General features: G+C 37.4%; 1 protein-coding gene across 1 annotated transcript in view; it reads left to right on the plus strand.

The window, feature by feature from the left end:
* The first annotated feature begins 6,770 nt into the window (after nucleotides 1-6,770).
* LOC311283432 (complement C3-like) overlaps nucleotides 6,771-21,577 on the plus strand; it is a 69,682-nt gene continuing 54,875 nt past the window's right edge. Inside the window, exons 1-10 of the mRNA XM_084397810.1 lie at nucleotides 6,771-6,897; nucleotides 6,982-7,177; nucleotides 8,203-8,371; nucleotides 8,805-8,878; nucleotides 9,044-9,132; nucleotides 9,315-9,397; nucleotides 12,669-12,756; nucleotides 14,248-14,350; nucleotides 21,168-21,288; nucleotides 21,417-21,532. Of these exons, the coding sequence (XP_084253936.1) occupies nucleotides 6,824-6,897; nucleotides 6,982-7,177; nucleotides 8,203-8,371; nucleotides 8,805-8,878; nucleotides 9,044-9,132; nucleotides 9,315-9,397; nucleotides 12,669-12,756; nucleotides 14,248-14,350; nucleotides 21,168-21,288; nucleotides 21,417-21,532 (1,113 nt within the window). The 5' untranslated portion in view covers nucleotides 6,771-6,823. The remainder of the gene's footprint in view (nucleotides 6,898-6,981; nucleotides 7,178-8,202; nucleotides 8,372-8,804; nucleotides 8,879-9,043; nucleotides 9,133-9,314; nucleotides 9,398-12,668; nucleotides 12,757-14,247; nucleotides 14,351-21,167; nucleotides 21,289-21,416; nucleotides 21,533-21,577) is intronic.

Genomic DNA, 21,577 nt, shown 5'->3' on the forward strand with positions numbered 1-21,577 from the left:
CTTCCCTCGTGGGTCAATTTGACTCCCATAGGAATGAATGGGAAATGGGATTTTTTTTATTGGTCAAAAAACAAAAAAATCTGGCATAATCCAGAACACACACACAAATGAAGAAATTATACTACAGAGCATCCCCAATGCAGAACACACACACACACACACACACACACACACACACACACATCAGTTTTTTTTCAATCAGTCACAATGTAGACTGCACATTTATGAAGTTTACAATGCAGAACATGGTTTCATTGTTTGTATATATCAGGCTTGTGCAAAATTCAGAATTTGAGAATTGCCCTCCATTCAATTCATGAATTTGAATTTGAATTGAATTTACTCCGCCCCACAGGACATTGAATTGAATTTGAATTGGAATGACAGGAAGTGGAATTAAATTCATGGCAATTCAAAGAAATTCCACTCAGTCACACAACAGAAAGAATGTGTTGAGTCTCACATGCATTCAGTGTTAGGAAGGTTATTTTGGAAATGTTTTTGCTTATTACTGTTATTAGTTACCCATTATAAATGTGGTTTGGATTACTTTATTTGGATAACTTTATCAATGCAAAGCAATTTCGTTTTAAGTTGATTAACTAATTGAATTAAACATTTTACCTCAGTAATACAACTAAATACAATTACATTAATTTTGTAATTTATTAACAGAAATTTCATTTCACGTAACTATTTACTCCTCAAAAAAAATTTCCTCAAAAATACATTTTGTTCTAAAATAGATATTGATCAAATTCTTGAAATAAATTACCCCCTCAATGTTGTTTAATTCGTTTTTTTTTTTTTACATTGCTTTTAACATTCATCGCTGGGGGAAAACATATCCTTTTAATGTAATCTGTACAAGTAGTTCAAACTAATATCATTTATAATGCAATCATATCTGACGTAAAGCTTCATTGTTAAACACTTCACTTAAAATATGTATATGAATTTCTTTGAATTTTTATTGAATTGCAATTCTGCTTCGTTTAATTCAAATTCGAATTGTAATCCTAGATCCTGTTTTTGACATCAATTCAAATTCAATTCAAATTCAAGAATTGAATTGGAATTAAGGAGTCATTCTCAATTCAATTCTGAATTGTGCACAAGCCTGGTATATATATATTTTATTGAGCAGATTATTAAATGACAATATATGCATGACATACATGCCCAGTCAACACTTTGATCTCACAGTGATGTCACCATGTGGTCACACCGTCAGCAATCTGAGTTCACAGTGATCTAAAAGTGTAACCTCACAGCGCTCGCCTCTCACTGTGTGCTCAAACTGTGACCACAATACCCACATAGCAACATTGTGTCGGCCCAGATCCGGCCCACATCTGGCACACGTGGAAAGATGATCTGGCCCACATGCAGCGTGGAATTACGGCACTTGGGTGGGCCACTCCTGTTTGCCAAATCTGGGCCACAAGCAGGCCATAGCAATGCCACATGTCAGCCAAGAGCAAAGAAATAAACCAGAACTGGACCTTATCTGAGCCACAAAATCTGTGTATATTAAATATGAAGTCATCTCAGCCTGTTAACAAAAAGAATCACTGAAAGAAAGAAGAGAACAGAAAAAAGAGACGAGCAGAAGCACAAGAACTACAACTGACTTCAGCCACAGCCTCAGATGAAATCAACTGAAGAGAAAAGAAGACATTAAATCTGTGAAGATCTCAGCAGAGGAGGATTAAACAACTCCACAAACAGCATTACCAGCTTCACTTATTACTAACCAGACTGACTTTATTTCTGTCAGACGTCTACAGAAGTTTTTATTGAGAATTAACAGAGGTTTAACTCTAATGTGTTTCATTTGAAGTCACCATAACAGTGATTAGTGTTTCCATTAGTTGGGCTCTTAACTCTTATTATATCTTTTATCTTTTTTGGCCGCTGTGACAGTGTGTTTGTCAAACACATTTGCAGCAGCAAAGAAAGTTAAAGTGAAACGAAATCAGGTGATGATGGTTTCCTGTTGATGGTTTTATAATCATCATGAAATAGACTGTTTCACTGAGGTAATTTGAATCTAACAACTGTGTTGTACCAATAATATATTCTCATTACAAACCCTGTGTTACTGCAGCGTGAGGTCCAGCAATATTATAACAATCAATTAGAAGATTTTAACATACATGAACATGAAAAATGTAACGAGCACAGATGCGGACAGACCTCATTTTAGCTGGAGCATTATTCCACAGCTCCTCATCAAGTTCCAGTCCTAGCTCTCTCTCCCAGGTTTCCTTGAGAGCAAAAAGAAGAGTGAAGAGCGTAACCGGCCATAAATTGAGGTGATATGGCTGTGATTTTGGAAGTGACATTATATATTCAATTAAAGTTTTCTTTGGCTGGTGAGGGAAGGTAGCAATGTGTGTTTTAGCAAAGTCATGTAATTGAAAATAGTGGAATAAATTGGATTTGTAAGTTTTATAAATTGAATCTACTCAGCAAATCTTTAAATGACACAAATGTGTGATGAGAAAACAAATCATGAAACAATACTAGAGCCTTCTCCCTGAGCTGTGCAAAAGCTGAATCCAAAGTAGAGGGTACGAAAAGAAGATTACCACAAATAGGCATAAAGGTGGATCATGACGTGTTTAATCTAAAATGAAGACGAAACTCTTTCCAGATTTTGAGTGAAGAAAGCACAATTGGGTTAGTGGTGTATTTAGAGGGTCGCTGCAAATTGGGATTAAAAACTAATGCTGGTAATGAGGACGATATGCAGGAGTTCGCTTCTATCAAACGCCAGTTAATATCTGGGGAATTACATCATGCATATATTTTCTGGATATTAGCTGCCCAATAAAAAGGACATTTTCTAGAATTTGGAAGAAATTTGGAAGAGCGAGACTCCAATATTGTTTGATCATCATCTTTGAAGAGTTGACTTGTGTACAACTGGAGGCTTACCAGCCCAAATATATCATCAAGTCGTGTAACATGAATGCACATTTACAGGGTACTTTTTGTTTTTGATCTGTTGAAATAATAATAATACTGTTGTGGAAGTCTGAACAATTTATAGTCCTCTCCTTAAAGATACAATATGTAAATGTAAATGTAAATGAATCAAAATTAACCAAATTTAAATAATGAGTCAATACATCATCAATCCTTCTTCCAAAATGTGTTTTAGTGTTACGCTGATTCACTATGGTAAGCTTATTAAAAGTGTTTGTATTTTAGACCTAGCGGGATAGTTATCGCAGGTATTTGCATACGTCACTCACCCGAGCGTGTCTCGTCATCCATAAACAGAGAAAAGTGTCTCCGGCTGCTTTGAGTGGAAGGTTAGTTAACACAACGAGTTGTGTTGAGCACGAGTTGTAACACACCGAAAAAGCCAAGAGAAAATGAGATCAGGTGATGTTGGCTGTTTAATGATGAAGGTGTAATCATCATATTGTGGCCTGACTCACTTATCTTTTTCAGTGTCTAATGCTTTGATTATTGGGGTTATGTGATTTTGTTTTATTTATTATAGTAGCTGTGTGACCTGTCAGCATTAGATCCAACAGTTAATCAAATAATATAAAGAATTTTAAAAACATTTAGTGCAATTAAACATTCTCTTCTACATTATTACTTAGCCATCAAGAATCAGTGTATGACTCTCAACAATGGTGACAATCAATGAAATGCTTCATACTGCAGTGCATGCTGGGTACCACCAATCAAAACTCACCCATATCTCCCAGCATGCATTGCGGCATTAATAAATTATGCAGCTGTGCTACTGTGTACTATTACATAAATCTTACCCGTTTCATTTACGTATGACTGACAAATATAAATCGCATTCAGTTTATTAATACAATTACATAAATCTTATCTGTTTCATTTATATATGACTTAACAATATGAATCACATTCAGATTATTGATTGGTTTATGTTAACCCATTTAATCCCAAATTTTTCCCAGAGATGAAATGTATGAGTTTGTGTGGTATTTGCAAGTATATTAAACAATCAATGTCAATAATGTAAAAAAATATTTGAAAAGTCCATGAAAATAAGAGTTTTATCTCTGGTCACAATTGTGACCGGTGGTAGAACACAGGGAGTCTAAGTCTATGGGGTATATAATAAATTAAAAATCTCCAGAAATTAGTTTGAAGACAGAATTAAATTGTTGAAGTGATTTATTCGATTAACAAATAGTTAAACATTGTCTGGCCCAGTTTAAAAAATGACAAAATAGCAATCCTATGCAGCAACATGGCACAAATATTTTAATTAAATTATGATGAAATAATAAATTATAGGAAATTGCTTAGAATGCAATCATTATAAATGATGCAAAATACTTAAAATTACAAAATGAAAAGAAAAAAACGTACAGAAATAAAATAATAAATTAAAATAAACAAATTAAAATAAACAAATGATTAAAAATGAGCCTATGGTAGGAAACATGTAACAATGCCAAGGAACATGTAACAATTCATGAATAACAGGAAAGCATCACAAAAATGATCAATCAACAGTCACAACTGTGTGCTGGTGTGGAACTCATTATATATCACCTTCCTAAAGAAGAACAGTGGAATTATATATTTTTTTAAAAAATCACAACTGTGTCCTGCCTACCTGTGTTTATCAGCCAGTGGGCAACACCATCAAACCTGGGTATATCAGTCATAGCAGCTGACATTGAGGATGGCCTATTTTCAGGAGACTTTGGGCAACTACTTGCTGAAATCCAAGGAGATCATAGACACAATTCATGACATCTCTGTGGAACAGCCAACTGTTGACCACAGCACTGTGTAGAGTCCAGGCATGTCATGCTTGAAGATGCATCCACCTTGAACACCAGCTTGTTCAGCCAAACCCATCACTACACTGGCCCATGACCTAACCCAGTCTCTGGAAGACAGAGCATATCCAACTCCAGCAGCCATATCACCCTGTAGCCCAAGAGTGGTCTCCCACTGAAGCTAAGCAGGGCTGAGGCTGGTTAGTACCTGGATGGGAGGCCTCCTGAGAAAAACAGGTTGCTGCTGGAGGAGGTGTTAGTGAGGCCAGCAGGGGGCGCTCACCCTGTGGTCTGTGTCGGTCCTAACACCCCAGTGTAGTGACGGGGACACTACTGCCAAAGAGCACCGTCCTTCGGATGAGAAGGACGGTGCTCAGAGAGTCACTCTGTCGTCATTAAAAATCCCAGAATGTCCTTCGAAAAACAGTAGGGGTGTAACCACGGCATCTTGCCCAAATTTGCCCCTTGGCCTCTGTCCATCATGGCCTTCTAATCATCCCCATATACTGACTGGCTTCATCACTGTCTCCTCTCCACCAGTAAGCTGGTGTGTGGTGGGCGTTCTGGCGCAATATGGCTGCCGCCGCATCATCCAAATGGATGCTGCACATTGGTGGTGGTTGAGGAGATTCCCCCTTCCATATGTGAAGCGCTTTAAGTACCCAAGCGCTTTATAAATGTAACAAATTATTAATTATTATTATTATTATTAAGTAAATCCAAAACTTGACTTAAAGTCAGTCTGAAAGAGAGTTCATAAAAATAGCACAGAATTACATATGGGGAACATAGACTCCCTGTGTTCTACCACCGGTCACTATTGTAACCGTCTTCATTTATCTGCAGTTTCACAACAGAATAAAGCATGTATTAATTTAATTTCAATGTGTATGTATAGGTAACCCTTTCATGATGATATGTGCAAAAAATGTATAAGCTATTCAAAAAGGAACTTAGTATTCTTACCTGTCCTTTCTGAGCTTTTATGTCATCCTTCCGTTAAGACGACAGTACCAAGAAATAAATGTGTGTGGTCACATAACCAAACAAGCTAATCATGTTAGACCTGCCATAAACTCTTATAGACATCTTACATTTTCATTATATATGAATATGTACTTCATAATATGAGTTACTTTTTAATTTCACACTAAAATATGCAAAGAAAAATTGTGGTCACAATTGTGACCAGTGGGATTAAATGGGTTAAAACTATGTAATCCAAATGCATGGAGATTTTATATGCAATTCATATGAACGAAGAGCTTTGAAACATCCCTCCATTCTCCAAACTGCTTGTCCTGTAGGGTTGCTGGAGTCTATTACTAGCGTCTCAGGCTGAAGACTGGGAAACACACTGGACGGATGGCCAGTCCATCACTGCTTTGGAACATTTAAACCTCATTTACACAAAAACACTTGTGTTGTGCTGAAATGTACATCTTTGATATATATCCATGGCTATATACTGTTCAGTAATTCTTTCGACCTCTCAAAGATCAACAGAGCGGCTGCCAGTTTACCAAAGGTTGAATTTACACAACAGGTTTTTGCAGGTCATTTACGGGAAATCTGAATTTGACTGCTGTTACTCTTCATATGCTTATGAGATCTTTATGAATCTCCCGCACTGAATTTGCATTTGTGTTTTTCATTAGGCACTGATTCAAAAGACTCAAGATTCAGATTTATTCAGAGTCTATATGTTAAATGAACTTAAAATATATATTTGATTTATAAAATGTATGAAAATAAAGAAGTTATTTGTGTATCACACAGGAGATTCATAAAGATCTCATAAGGATTTGAAAAGTGAATGACAGTCAAACATAAATATTACTTGCTATACTGTTAGATTGTAGATCGCTGAACTGAAGTGTCAGTTTACTTACAAAACAAATGCAAAAAAAACAGAGAGAGAGAAGTTTGGACTGTGAGGGTGACGGAGGCGGGTATAAATCTGAGCTGCTGCAGGTTCACACACACACACACACACACACACACACACACACACACACACACACACAGACATGATGGAGGTGAAGCTGCTGTGTCTGACTGTTGTTCTTCTCTCCTCACCCCTCCTCACACTGTGTGACCCGCTGTGAGTATTAAACACACCGTTTGTTCATAGAGTTACTAATAATCAGTTTTTAAGATTTCAAACGCTGTGATTTGATCTCCTCAGGTTTGTTCTGTCAGCTCCTAATTTGCTGAGAGTGGGTTCCTCAGAGAACGTGTTTGTGGAGGCTCAGGATTACTCTGGAGGAAACCTGGACGTGAGGATCTCAGTGAGGAACTTCCCAAAGAAAGACAGGGAGATAACAGACAAAACAGTGACACTGACTGCAGAAAACAATTACCAGATCCTTACAGATATAAAGGTGAGAGCTCCATAAATACAGTGATGTTTCATTCTGTAACATGGTGAGAGTCAGGAGCAGGCTGGGAAGCAGATCCACATCCAGGTTTATTAAAATAATCCACAAGGTCATAGAACACAAGGTAACTAGCATAAACAAATAAAAACACGAAACATGATAAACCAAAGAATGTGATTTCAGCGACTGACAGAGAACAAGGGCTATATATATGTACAGCGACGCTGAAATCACATTCTTTGGCTTATCGTGTTTCGTGTTTTTATTTGTTTATGCTAGTCCAAAAGCCTCCGTACAAGGTTCAAAACTAGTTCAAATGTGGTAATTGTGGACATATTTTCAACATCATTTATGGTCTCATTTAGACAATTTATACTGTTTCTGGACCAAATAAAAACTCTCAGGATGCATTAAATTAAAACTCATATTTATTTCAATATAATTTCCTTTTGTAATTGAAAAGCAACTCACAGACAGTTTGTGTTTGTCCAATCATGAACATAAAAGACACATCTGTAAATCATCAGACACTTGTGCTGAGACTCATTTAATGAGATCTTCAATGATGTTGAAAATATGTCCACAATGACCACATTTGAACTAGTTTTTAACCTTGAGGTTCCATGAACGTCTATATCGGACGTGCAGAACACGTCAAAAAAAGACGTCATAAAAACTTTCATTCTGGCTCCTCAGTGGACGTCTTTTCAACGTACGACTTTTGTGACAAAGATGTTGAAAAGACGTGTTTTGGACATCATTTTGTTTAGTGGGCAAGTGAAACACAAGGGCTATATATACACAGGCAGACAAGCTTAACATGATAACATGGGGCTGTAGATAATAAGAAACACCTGGAGACTAATCAACATGAAAACCTACAAAGAACTACAAAACATGGTGTAAGACAGGAGATAACATAAGAGTCCAGGAACACACGAGACAGGGGAACACAGGCTGGGATCATAACACATTCTCATTAGTTTATTATCAGATAAATTCAGGCTGAATGATTATCTGTTCTCTAGATCCCTGATGATCAGAACTTGTTCTCTGATGATCCTCTGGAGAAGCAGTATGTGTATCTACAAGCTCAGTTTCCATCTCACACCCTGGAGAAAGTGGTCATGGTCTCATTCCAGTCTGGATATATATTTGTACAGACAGACAAGCCCATCTACACGCCTGCTAGCAGAGGTACGAGTATGTGCTAAGTAAAGTTCACAACGTAATTTCGGGAGGAATATCTAATCTTTCAATTAACTGCTGGAGCATAAGCAGCCGCTCACCTTGCTCTGGCATCAGCTGTTTTGGCGTCCCTCCACCTCCCCAACTCCACCAACATCATTTAAATAACATAATTATAACATGTTGCTACCATACTCATCATGTAAGCATTAGTAGTCCCACTGGAGGGTATATCTAAGCTCGAGTTGAAGCCGCTTCATTGAGCCCTCCATTGTGGACAGCAAGCCAACTACACTTAACCTTTTTAGCTTAAAGAAAACTTTATACATAAGCATGACATAATTGTTTATTATTAAACTGACTGCTGTGTGTATCAGGGTTTGCATCTGAGTAAAAAACATCAGAACTCATATTTCCTTTTTTGCTTTGACCTCTTTTTCAGTTCAATACAGGATTTTCTCTCTGACGCCCAACATGAAACCACTCAGTCAGTCTGGAGTCACGGTGGAGATCATGGTACACACTTATATAAGTGCACACTGTTATTACACACACACACACACCACACACACACACACACACACACACACACACATTCGTGGCATTTCAGCTGTAATGAGCATGTACACTGCTGATCTCAGTAAACACACAGTGTTAATGCTGATTTCTGTGTTTCTGAAGAATCCACAAGGCATCACAGTTTCATCAGAGAAGTTATATCCAGAGAAAGGGATGAGGTCTTGGATATACGACATTCCTGAGGTTGCCAGGTGTGTGAAACGCTGACTGAAGATATTCAACCTGAGTGAACTTTATTTAATGATTCAATGATTTCTCTTTAGTTTATCTACACAATACTCATAGATGTGATCTGTGTTATAAGATTCATTTGATCTGTTGTATAATGCTTATTTATATTTTGTTAAAGTGTTTTGAAATGTTTTTGTTTCAGTACTGGGATCTGGAAGGTTGTCACTCGGTACACAAACACTCCTCAGAAGACGTTTACTGCAGACTTTGAGGTCAAAGAATATGGTAAGATGTGTGTCAATAAAATGTGTGTTGTGTAAATGCAATAAAAACTAAGATAATGTATTTCCCAGTCAACACGTTGATCTCACAGTGATCTCTCCATATGACCACAATGTGAGTTCACAGTGAGCTAAAAGTGTAACCTCACAGTGCACTCGCTGTGTGCTCATTTTATGGCCACAATATGAGGTCACCCTAGCTATAAATGTTATTGGATTTGAACATTTTAGTTGAAAATGAAAATTAGGTTGACGTCTAAACATTTGATGTCAGGCTCCAACTTCATTAAACAACTCCACAAACAGCATTACCAGCTTCACTTATTACTAACCAGACTGACTTTATTTCTGTCAGACGTCTACAAAAGTTTTTATTGAGAATTAACAGAGCTTTAACTCTAATGTGTTTCATTTGAAGTCACCATAACAGTGATTAGTGTTTCCATTAGTTGGGCTCTTAACTCTTATTATATCTTTTGTCTTTTTTGGCCGCTGTGACAGTGTGTTTGTCAAACACATTTGCTGCAGCAAAGAAAGCTAAAGTGAAACGAGATTAGGTGATGATGGTTACATAATCATCATGAAGTAACCTGTTTCACTGAGGTAATTTGAATCTAACAATTGTGTTGTACCAATAATATATTCTCATCACAAACCCTGTGTTACTACAGCATGAGGTCCAACAATATTATAACAATCAGTTAGAAGATTTTAACAAACATGAACATGAAAAATGAATCCACCGTGACACACAGAGATATCAAAAATCAGCACATGAATCTCAACAAGGGTGATATATATATATTTTTTAGATAAACAGATTAATTCATAACATCACTGAAAACCTACTAAATGTCACAAAAAAAAAACAGCAAAAAATAAAAGCGCATATTTAGAATTAAAATAATAGGACAATTCAGCTGCATAATTTATTCATGTTGCAATTATTATTTTTTATTTTTATTTTTTTTTAACCTTTATTTAACCAGGAAAGTACTCGTTGAGATTAAAAATCTCTTTTTCAAGAGTGTCCTGGCCAAGATAGGCAGCAGTACAACCATACATACAACACAGAATACACAATAACATAAAACAACTAAAATAGCAGATACATCTGCAATGCATGCTGGGAGTTTTGTACAATGATGGTACCCAGCATGCATTGCAGCAAGGTACTTTAGATTGTCACCATTGTTGAGATTCATACGTTGATTATTGATGTCTGTGTTTGTTAGCGAACAGTAATTTTTCGTGCTCATGTTTGTTAAAATCTTCTAATTAATTGTTATAATATTGCTGGAACTCATGCTGCAGTAACACAGGGTTTGTGATGAGAATATATTATTGGTACAACACAATTGTTAGATTCAAATTACCTCAGTGAAACAGGTTACTTCATGATGATTATAAAACCATCAACAGGTAACCATCATCACCTGATCTCGTCTCACTTTAACTTTCTTTGCTGCTGCAAATGTGTTTGATAAACACACTGTCACAGCGGCCAAAAAAGATAAAAGATATAATACGAGTTAAGAGCCCAACTAATGGAAACACTATTCACTGTGTAAAGGAATTTTCCCTTAACCTAACTATCCGGCTCTATCTATTGGTTCCCGTCCCTGACGTCCCCACTCTATAGATCACCGGACTACCTGGCTCCATTTATTGGTTCCCGTTCTTCACGTCCCCACTCTATAGATCACCAGCTTTTAACTTAACCTAACTACCTAGGTCTCGTCTCCTGGCGACGTCCCTACTCGGGTAGCTGATTTCTGAGTATCGTCTCCTGGCGACGTCCTCACTTTGAAATCTTTACCTAAACTAAATTACTTCCTAAACTAGCTTCCTACCTAAACTAGCTTCCTGCGCAGGAATAAATTGACAAACAGACCTGCAATTGTCCTTTAAATGCTTTAATAACGGCCGGGAGAGTCTTCGAGCAGTTCTCAGAGAAACTCTCCCAAGAAGAATCAAGGCCGGAGGATCTCAGACAAATTCCATTGAAACATCCCACCGTAAAACACATATACAACAGTTTTTATAGTATAGAGGTATGACATAATGTCAGGCTGCATTACATAATTTCCCCACTATTTGATTGGTTCTTCATATGCAAACCCCTCTGTTACTAGGTAAAGCAAACTCTGATCTTGTGGTGACTTCATCTGTAATCACAAGATTCTAACAGACTGTCTAGTTTAATTTCCCAAAACTAAGTTATTTTTACATAAATACGCACACAGTCAAAGACACAAGTTTTCCATTGGTTTCGTACAGTACATCCTGTTCCAATGTTAGATGTTAAATAAGGTTAGATCAGTGGTTCCCAATTCCAGTCCTCGTGACCCACTGCTCTGCACATTTTGTAGGTCTCTCTTATCTGACACACTCAGTTCAGTTCATGGAGTCTCTCCTAATGAGCTGATGATCTGGTTCAGGTGTGTTAAATAAGGGAGACATACAAAATGTGCAGAGCAGTGGGTCACGAGGACTGGAATTGGGAACCACTGGGTTAGATGTTATAAACATGGTTAGTTTAATATACAGTTTAAAATCTCCACGACAACTGTTATGGTGACTTCAAATGAAACACATTAGAGTTAAACCTCTGTTAATTCTCAATAAAAACTTCTGTAGACTTCTGACAGAAATAAAGTCAGTCTGGTTAGTAATAAGTGAAGCTGGTAATGCTGTTTGTGGAGTTGTTTAATCCTCCTCTGCTGAGATCTTCACAGATTTAATGTCTTCTTTTCTCTTCAGTTGATTTCATCTGAGGCTGTGGCTGAAGTCAGTTGTAGTTCTTGTGCTTCTGCTCGTCTCTTTTTTCTGTTCTCTTCTTTCTTTCAGTGATTCTTTTTGTTAACAGGCTGAGATGACTTCATATTTAATATACACAGATTTTGTGGCTCAGATAAGGTCCAGTTCTGGTTTATTTCTTTGCTCTTGGCTGACATGTGGCATTGCTATGGCCTGCTTGTGGCCCAGATTTGGCAAACAGGAGTGGCCCACCCAAGTGCCGTAATTCCACGCTGCATGTGGGCCAGATCATCTTTCCACGTGTGTCAGATGTGGGCCGGATCTGGGCCGACACAATGTTGCTATGTGGGTATTGTGGTCACAGTTTGAGCACACAGTGAGAGCGCTGTGAGGTTACACTTTTAGATCACTGTGAACTCAGATTGCTGACGGTGTGACCACATGGTGACATCACTGTGAGATCAAAGTGTTGACTGGGTTATTTATTTGTGTTTTTTCTCTGGTTTGGTTTATAGTGCCGCCAACATTTGGAGTCAGATTAAAACCCAGTAAGTCATTCTTCTATGTGAATGACGAGAGCCTGACAGTCGACATTGAAGCCAAGTAAGACAAAATATGTATTCTGTATTCAAAACTAATCTTTAATGTGTGCACACACTGATTTAAAATAGATCTCTATGTAAACTACAAAATAATGTGAGCAACCAAAACTTTTCATGAGTGTTTGAGATAGTATAACTTCCAAAAGTAACAAAGACATTTATCTCCTGTGTATCTGCTCTCATGACTGAAGTTTCCTCGCTCATCGTTCCTCGCCTCCTCGCAGTGCACTTAGAGGACTGAGATGCTCTTCTAGATGACTGAGATCCATCGTTTCCGGGCCAGGGGCTGGAGGACGGAGGAGCGAGGAAACAAGAAAGCATCAGTTTGAGCATTGAGAAGCACCCACAGATTTTGGGGATGCTAGTGTGAACATGATGGATTATGGACAATATATTGATGTATGCTGTCTCTGAAAGGAACTCTATGTGTACATGTTCATAAGCATGAATGAGAAGTGGATTTGAGGCAATATTTGGTTTGCAACAGTTGTTTGCATAAATCTGAATGCATGGACTCTCTTTGCATTTGTTAAATGTTGTCAACAACAACAGCTTAAGGGAAAGCCGTAACAGGTTTTATATATCATTTAATATGACTGAATCAACCTGACATCAGTTGGTTACACCAGGGGTTTTCAAAGTGTGTGGCACAGAGAGCAGCTCCAGAGGCCTGGCAAGCCGTACCTACATCAAGATTTTAACTCACCATTGTCAGGGCTCAATCCGAGGGGCGATCAATCCGATAAACGGCTGTCTTTCAAATTCGCTCTGCATGCCATAGGACAGCGCTACAACCAACCGGAGCGTTTTCCCACCAGCGGAGCTAACGTTAGTTGATAGATTAAACTTTTGCCGTATCTGGCCGGCAAAACTACGAACACATCTTCCTGTTTTAAGAATGACTTAAGTGCCGTTCTTTGTTCTTTTCTCAAAGAAAAGCTTAACTCCAAGTCCTCCAGAGTCGCGGCCAAAGCCGATTCGAAAGACCGCTGTTCGCCAGCAGCAGCTCTTCTTTGTTTTCAAGTAGCGGAAGTTCAGTAGTAGTAGTGGAATTCACGCGGAACCGTCACACTCACAACTCTGTCTTCATTATGTAGAGCCCGCTCACCGACTCTATACACGAAGTGATTGGCCTGACTAGAGTTTGTTTTTTCCAGCTTGAAAGTCAACGGAGAGTTGCTAGACTACACTAGCTGCAAAATAAATTTAGATTTCTAGGCTACAGCTCCAGAGTATATTGGCTACACTGTAAAATCCAACAGTTGTTCTTCTAACTAACACATTTTAGATAACTATATATATACAAAATGAGTAGTGTACATGCTCATATAAAAAAAAAACATGAAAAACCCTCATGTTGTTCAAAACGTATGACTGTGGAGAAAGAAGGTAGTTAGACAAACATTCAAGCTGCTTTTTTTCTATGTAATGAAACTGGACAGTTGTCGTCACCGTTCAGTTTTTACAGCAGAAATTGTCTGTGCTTTTATAGGTACCTGTTTGGACAGAAGGTGGAAGGACATGCGTTTGTGATGTTTGGTGTGATGGACGGTGAGAAGAAAACAAGTATTCCTGCCTCTCTTCAAAGAGTTCAGGTGGGAGACATTGGTCCATGTATCTTTTGATCATTTGATTTCCTGTTTGGAATGGAATAACGAGAAATGAAAACCAGCTCGTTTATTCATTTTTAGTTTAGTTTAAAGAACGAAAAATGAGATTTTGGCTCCATTTTTCATTTTTCGTGTGTGGTTTACAAATCGGTTTATGGGTTCGATATTTCATTTGCACACGTGGGCGGTGCTGAAACGCCCCTTTCATCTGATTGGTCAAAACGCTCCGCCTTCAGTAAGCTATGAGCTTTTCTTTCTGTCAGGCAGAATAAGAGTCAGTACGAGTGCGGCACTGACAAATGCACTTTAATAAAATAATGTCTGAAACCACCACTCACTGTTAACTACGCACAATATTTGAAGCAGAAATATGTTGCTGGTCACGTAATTCGTGCTGCTGCGACTTGCAAGCGACCCCAATGATGTGAGCCACAGTATATGACAGAATATTTTAGCATGATGTATTCCCCATTGATAAATACAGTGCAAATAGTTCAAATATCTCTTTGGATAAAAGGGAAGTGGAAATAAAAATCAATAATAGGCTGAACTTTACCATGATAATATGTCTGTAACATGTACCACTCTCGTCTTTTATTTACATCAAAAGGCAGGTTGGCGTGTGTGACATCCCAGCGGGCACCTTGATGTCAAAATTAGGTCAAGAAATAGGTCAAAAATGAAAGTCATATTGACGTCAAAGTGTTGATGTCAATTTGACGTCAAGAGTTTGACCTCTGCTGATGTCATTTTGCCAAACAAAAAGGTGAAACGCATGGCCGTACACTTATTACCAGCTTCACTTAAAACTAACCAGATTTACTTTATATAATTTCCATTTTTATGAAATCATTAAAATTTTGTATTTTAAAGTCACCATGATGGTGGTTAGCGTTTGCTTTAGTTGTGCTCTTGACCCTTCACTCTTTAATATAAAAGTTCTTTGGCTGCTATACTTGTTATAGGCAAAATAGTCATGAGAAGATAAGGTCAGGGGATGTTGGCTGTTTATAGATGATGACGACAATACCATCATGTAAATGCCTGATTCCCTAACTGTGTTCAGCGTCAAATTTTTTGATTATATAGAATTTATGGTTTTTATGATGTATTACAATATTATTTAATTTTACAGCATTAGAGCAATTTTTTTTATCGAAGACTATAATGGATTTTAAAAACATTTAATGCATTAAACTCAACATTATTACTTAGCCATCAAGAATCAGTGTATGACTCTCAACAATGGTGACAATCAATGCTTCATGCCGCAGTGCATGCTGGGTACCACCAATCAAAACTCACCAAAATCTCCCAGCATGCATTGCAGCTTTAATAAATTATGCACCTGGAGTTGATCTGATTATCTGGATATTTTGTTTGATTGTCACCATTGTTGAGATTCATACGCTGTTTCTTGATGTCTGTGTGCGTCTAAGTAATGCCATAGATGACAGGGTTTTGTGCACTAAATAGTTTTTAAAAACCAAGTACATTATTTGATAAACAAAACTGCTAGACATGCTGTAGAATCAAATGACTTCTGTTATGAATAAAACAGTTTTGAAACCGCAAGTCCTATATAATCAGAACATAAGACACTGAATAAGATCAGGGCTTCAGGCATTTACATGATGATGTCATCGTCATCATCATCATCAATAAACAGCCAACATCACCTGGGGCCCGTTCTTCGTACGTCGCTAACTCAGTTAGCTGGATTTGATTGTTGGGGATTTGGCATGATCTTGGATTGTTTGGTTCTTCGACGCTCATCCTGGACTTGCTGTCATAGCAATAGGTGCGCAATCTTAAACCTGCTCGGGAGCAGGCTTATTTCATGTTAACAGGATTAGATCCCGGCTTCATAAGCGGAGCTGATACGGGAAGTCCAGCGCAGCGCGATAGTGCACTTTCTGAGATATAGATTTTTTCTCGTGACTCGTGAGATTGTCGTTTACATTATTAATTTGTTGGAAACGCACATTTATTTTCGACTTGTCGGAGTCGGGCTTTAACCTACAGCACAAACTGTTTGCATTGCCCTAAGATTATTTGCGAGTGGCTCTTTCCTTTATACTATTGGAGATGCGGAGAACTTGATGGAAAGTGCTGTCTGTCGTGTCATTCGGAGTTTACCTGGCGCTTTTAGGTTTAAAAAACAGTTTTAGGTTTTTTTGTGGCATTTCCAAGCCACTGAAGACACAATGTTGTAAAGCATTTTTTTTAAAGCCTTTTTTCTTTTTCTTTTTTTTTTAGGCTATCATAATTTTTTATGAAGATCATGCAATCATGACCATGCCGATTACAGTATATGTCACTCAGGCTTCACTAACGTGATTGGTACCATAGACTATAGGCTATAGACTACCATCAAGGCCTCAATGAAGGGGATTATGTGAACAGAAAGAGGGTTCACAATGTAAATGTGCAGCCCAGTTACTATTGTGATTCTTAATATTCCAGATTAGTAATATTATATATAAAAAAAAAAAAAAAGGCAATTGACTAAAATCTTCCATATCACAAATGTGAAAGCAAAATGGCCAGGATCTGTGCATGACTTAAGAATTTTCAGAGATTCACATTTATGCACATTATTTGAAAGTGGTAAGGAAAGTTCCACAATTAAATATCAAGCTCACTGTATTACATACACTTATGCTGATCCTAACAGAACTGCATTTTTTCATAGGTGATTATGACATGTTCCTGCCTGCAGACAGGTGTTTTATGAGCCCATTCCCTGACCCAAACCAGTTACAATGCAGCTCCAGGACAAAGGCACACAATGAAATTAACTTTGGCTAACTAAAGGGAAGATTTCAGTGTCTGAAAAGTCTGAGGGTTGCACACCTGACAGGGCCTGTGACATTGTTGCATGTGCCATATTACACAACATTGCCAAAAAAACACACTTTTCATTAAATGTTTAATAAAATACAATTATGCTTAGTTCCTTGAGTTTTATTTCAATTGTTCTTTGTAAAGAAAAGCCAGTGGTCAAGTGCCTGCAACAAGAGATATTAGACACATGCCTCATGCAACAAATAAAAAGGAGACGTTGGCTATACACTGGCCACCTGTAGGCCTATGTCTCCTCTGTGTGTGCAGACTCTTCTGTAGGCCTTTCTGTAGATGTGGAATCCTGCAACTTTTATTGCAGCCATAAAGCATACAAGTATAAATTAAGTAAAGTTATTTATGCACTTGCAGGTAGGCTAGTTCCTTCATATGACAGTTATCTGAGAGGGTTTATTCACTGTCCAGTGCAATGGAAACAAATGGACATTACAAAGTCTTATACTTTATTTATTTTGGAAAGTTAGAAAATGTCCACTTACTGCACATATTTCAGCCACCACTTTCTTGGGAACAGATACAAGTGTTAATATTTTTACATTAACATAAGTTTATCAGTTTTCACTTTCACAAGTCAAAGCAATTCATCACTCAAGATTTAACAGTTGAAATGACTATACGGCCTTAATTTAATGCAGCAAAAATTATTTTACAGTGTAGGAGAGTAAGATCTTTTCTTTTCTCAGCCTTTTTCTTGGTTGCTTTTATAATCAGACAACCATTTATTTAACAGTGCCTTTTATAAAAGAGACTATATAACAAAAAATTACCATTATGTAGAATATTTTTGTACTTCACTTTTATTAGTTCCCATGTTCTAGTGTGGTGACTCTGACATTACAATGAACAAAGTAATTATGCAATTATTAAAATACAAAAATATAGGCTATTAAGTGATAAAAACATCTAACATGGCCACTTCTAACGGATTTAAATTGTCTGCTACTTTTTGCCAGCCCTCTCTCCTGGCTTTTGCAGACTTTGAGGTGTTCCCTGGCGTTTTAATTAAACATTAAAATTCCGAATAAACTTTGACTATTAGTTCTTGCTCTGCTGAGGAGAAAAACTGAGCGCTCATGGCCACGCCCACGCTGAGCAGCCAATAGCAGCGTTGCTGATCAATGTTTCTACTATCGATACATATCCCCTTTTAACCAGCGCATGAACGCGCAATTATCTCAGATGACTCAATCCAGCTATACTACTCATATCCGGCAAGTGTGTTCGCAGAACCGAGTTAGCCAGATCATGATTAGCACAATGATATTATCTTGGATGTCTCATTTGATCTCGGATGTTTTAAGCAACGTACGAAGAACGGGCCCCTGATCTCATGGCTTTTTTAGCTACAACAACAGAGCTTTATAAATACACAATTATAGCAGCCAGAGAAAATTTTATATTAAGAAGTAAAGGGTCAAGAGCACAACTAAAGCAAACGCTAACCACCATCATGGTGACTTTAAAACGCAAAATATGATTTCATTAAACCGGAAATTAAATAAAGTAAATCTGGTTAGTGTAAGTGAAGCTGGTAATAAGTGTACGGCCATGCGTTTCACCTTTTTGTTTGGCAAAATGACTTATTATCAAACTCTTGATAGAGGTCAAACTCTTGACGTCAAATTGACATCAACACTTTGACGTCAATATGACTTTCATTTTTTACCTATTTCGTGACCTAATTTTGACATCAATTTGATGTCATATTGATGTTAAATTGACATCAAATGCCCACTGGGATATGTACACCCATATGTGTGTGTGTGTGTGTGTGTGTGTGTGTGTGTGTGTGTGTGTGTGTGTGTGTGTGTGTGTGTGTGTGTGTGTGTGTGTGTGTGTGTGTGTGTGTGTGTGTGTGTGACATATGCCAGACTGTAGGCTATAAATAATTTTGAAAATTGAATAGAAAAAAAGTTTATATTTATGAATGTAGTCTACTCAGTTCACATGAAAAGAAAGAGACAGAAAAGAGAAACCTGGTAATTTTGTCAGTATTAATGTACGTTCACTGATTCTAGCTTCTCTCTTTTCTGTCTCTTTCTTCGTTTATAATAAATTATTCATTTATAATAAAACTAATAACATTTTAAAGGTATGCCGTGCTCTTCAAGCGACATGATTTAATTAAATATATATAAATATAAACGCACTATATGATTGTTATTTTTCAGAAGACATGATTACAGAAATTTTTATTTCACTTTGTAGATACACAGATATATGCTAAATATGACATTCCCATAATTTCAATGAATATATACAGGAAAAATCTGAAAAACAGACATGTCCAAGATGATTGTGACATCATCACAAAAGAATAAAAGCACCTGATCATCTTCCTCTTGACTTTTTCTTGTCATAACAAATGTGTTTTATAAACTCACTGTTACAACAGCCAGAGCGAGATGACTGGTAAGAAGTCAAGGGACAAGAGACCAACTAAAGCAAATACTGATCTCCATCATGGTGACAACAAATTTTATTATTAACTGAATCTCTGTTAATTCCCAACAAGAACTTTTGTACATGTATGAAAGAAATAATCGTAAACTGGTTTGTAAACTGGTTTCACACTCAGTATTGCTGGAAGTCAGTTGTAGTTCTTGTGTTTCTCTTTTTTCTGTTCTTGTTTCTCTGTCCTTCAGTGATTCTGCTTATCAGGTGTTCATCAGTGTCTCAATTCACTCACTTATTTTCATTCAAGTGGACTTTATTAGTGAACTAGGGAATAGTGAATGAGGATATAGGGTGTGATTGGGAAAACAGCCTCTGATTGTCGACTTTGAGCACTGTTCATTTACAGTATATTCCTGTAGGCTATTTTTGTTTTCTACAGTATATTACTGTTTTAATGGAAAATGGTATAATATTGTCAGAATTTGGCCTTTTTTTACAGCAAGGGCTAACAGTGTATAAGCTAGTGTGCACCAAAACAATGACAAAATTCGCATTTAGAAGACCAAACCCAACGTGGAAAATGAAAATCAGTTTCAAGTAAAATCAAGTAAAGTACAGATACTCAAAAAGTGTACTTAAGTACAGTACTCAAGTAAATGTACTTTGTTACTGTCCACCTCTGGATGTTTTACACAACAAGGATATATTCCCATTGGGTTGTTGGGTTTTCATGTTTAATGGGAACTTTAGACATAATGATTTTACTGTACAAATTGTGTGATCCCCTAACTCTAATGTAACAGTTATGAGTAGGTCATCTACAGACATCTAATGTTTCGGACATATTATCATGGTACAGTTCAGCCTATTATTGATTTTTATTTCCACTTCCCTTTTATCCAAAGAGATATTTGAACTATTTGCACTGTATTTATCAATGGGAAATACATCATGCTAAAATATTCTGTCATATACTGTGGCTCACATCATTGGGGTCGCTTGCAAGTCGCAGCAGCACGAATTACGTGACCAGCAACATATTTCTGCTTCAAATATTGTGCGTAGTTAACAGTGAGTGGTGGTTTCAGACATTATTTTATTAAAGTGCATTTGTCAGTGCCGCACTCGTACTGACTCTTATTCTGCCTGACAGAAAGAAAAGCTCGTAGCTTACTGAAGGCGGAGTGTTTTGACCAATCAGATGAAAGGGGCGTTTCAGCGCCGCCCACGTGTGCAAATGAAATATCGAACCCATAAACCGATTTGTAAACCACAAACGAAAAAATGAAAAATCGAGCCAAAATCTCATTTTTCGTTTTTTAAACTAAACAAAAAAACGAATAAACGAGCTGGTTTTCATTTCTCGTTATTCCATTCCAAACAGTAAATCAAATGACCAAAACATACACGGACCGACATTAAACAGTTTACAAGCTGGGATCAATCTCATTTCTCTTCACCTAAAGGATGATTTAAATAAAACATTAAAAAGCTTTTTACTGCGTCTTGTTGACTGCTGTTGTCTTTCTCATATGAATAGATTATGGAAGGAGAAGGTACAGCAGAACTGAGCAGGGAGATGATCACTAAGACCTTTCCAGACATTAAGCAGCTGGTTGGACGATCAATCTATGTTTCAGCCAGTCTTTTAACAGAAAGTGGTAAGACTCAACAGATACTGTACATCTGTATGTTTACATGCCTGTGTGTGATTGTATATGAGAGGCTAATCGTGAGAGTGTGTGTGTGTGTGTGTGTGTGTGTGTGTGTGTGTGTGTGTGTGTTTCAGGCAGTGAAATGGTGGAAGCAGAAAGGAGAGGCATTCAGATTGTGACGTCACCGTACACCATCCACTTCAAAAAAACACCACAATTCTTCAAACCTGGGATGCCCTTCAGTGTCTCGGTATGAAACATTGACTAAAAAGTAAACAAGTAAACATCATAAACT

Source organism: Rutilus rutilus, assembly GCF_951802725.1.
Source record: "Rutilus rutilus genome assembly, chromosome: 2".
Taxonomy (NCBI): domain Eukaryota; kingdom Metazoa; phylum Chordata; class Actinopteri; order Cypriniformes; family Leuciscidae; genus Rutilus; species Rutilus rutilus.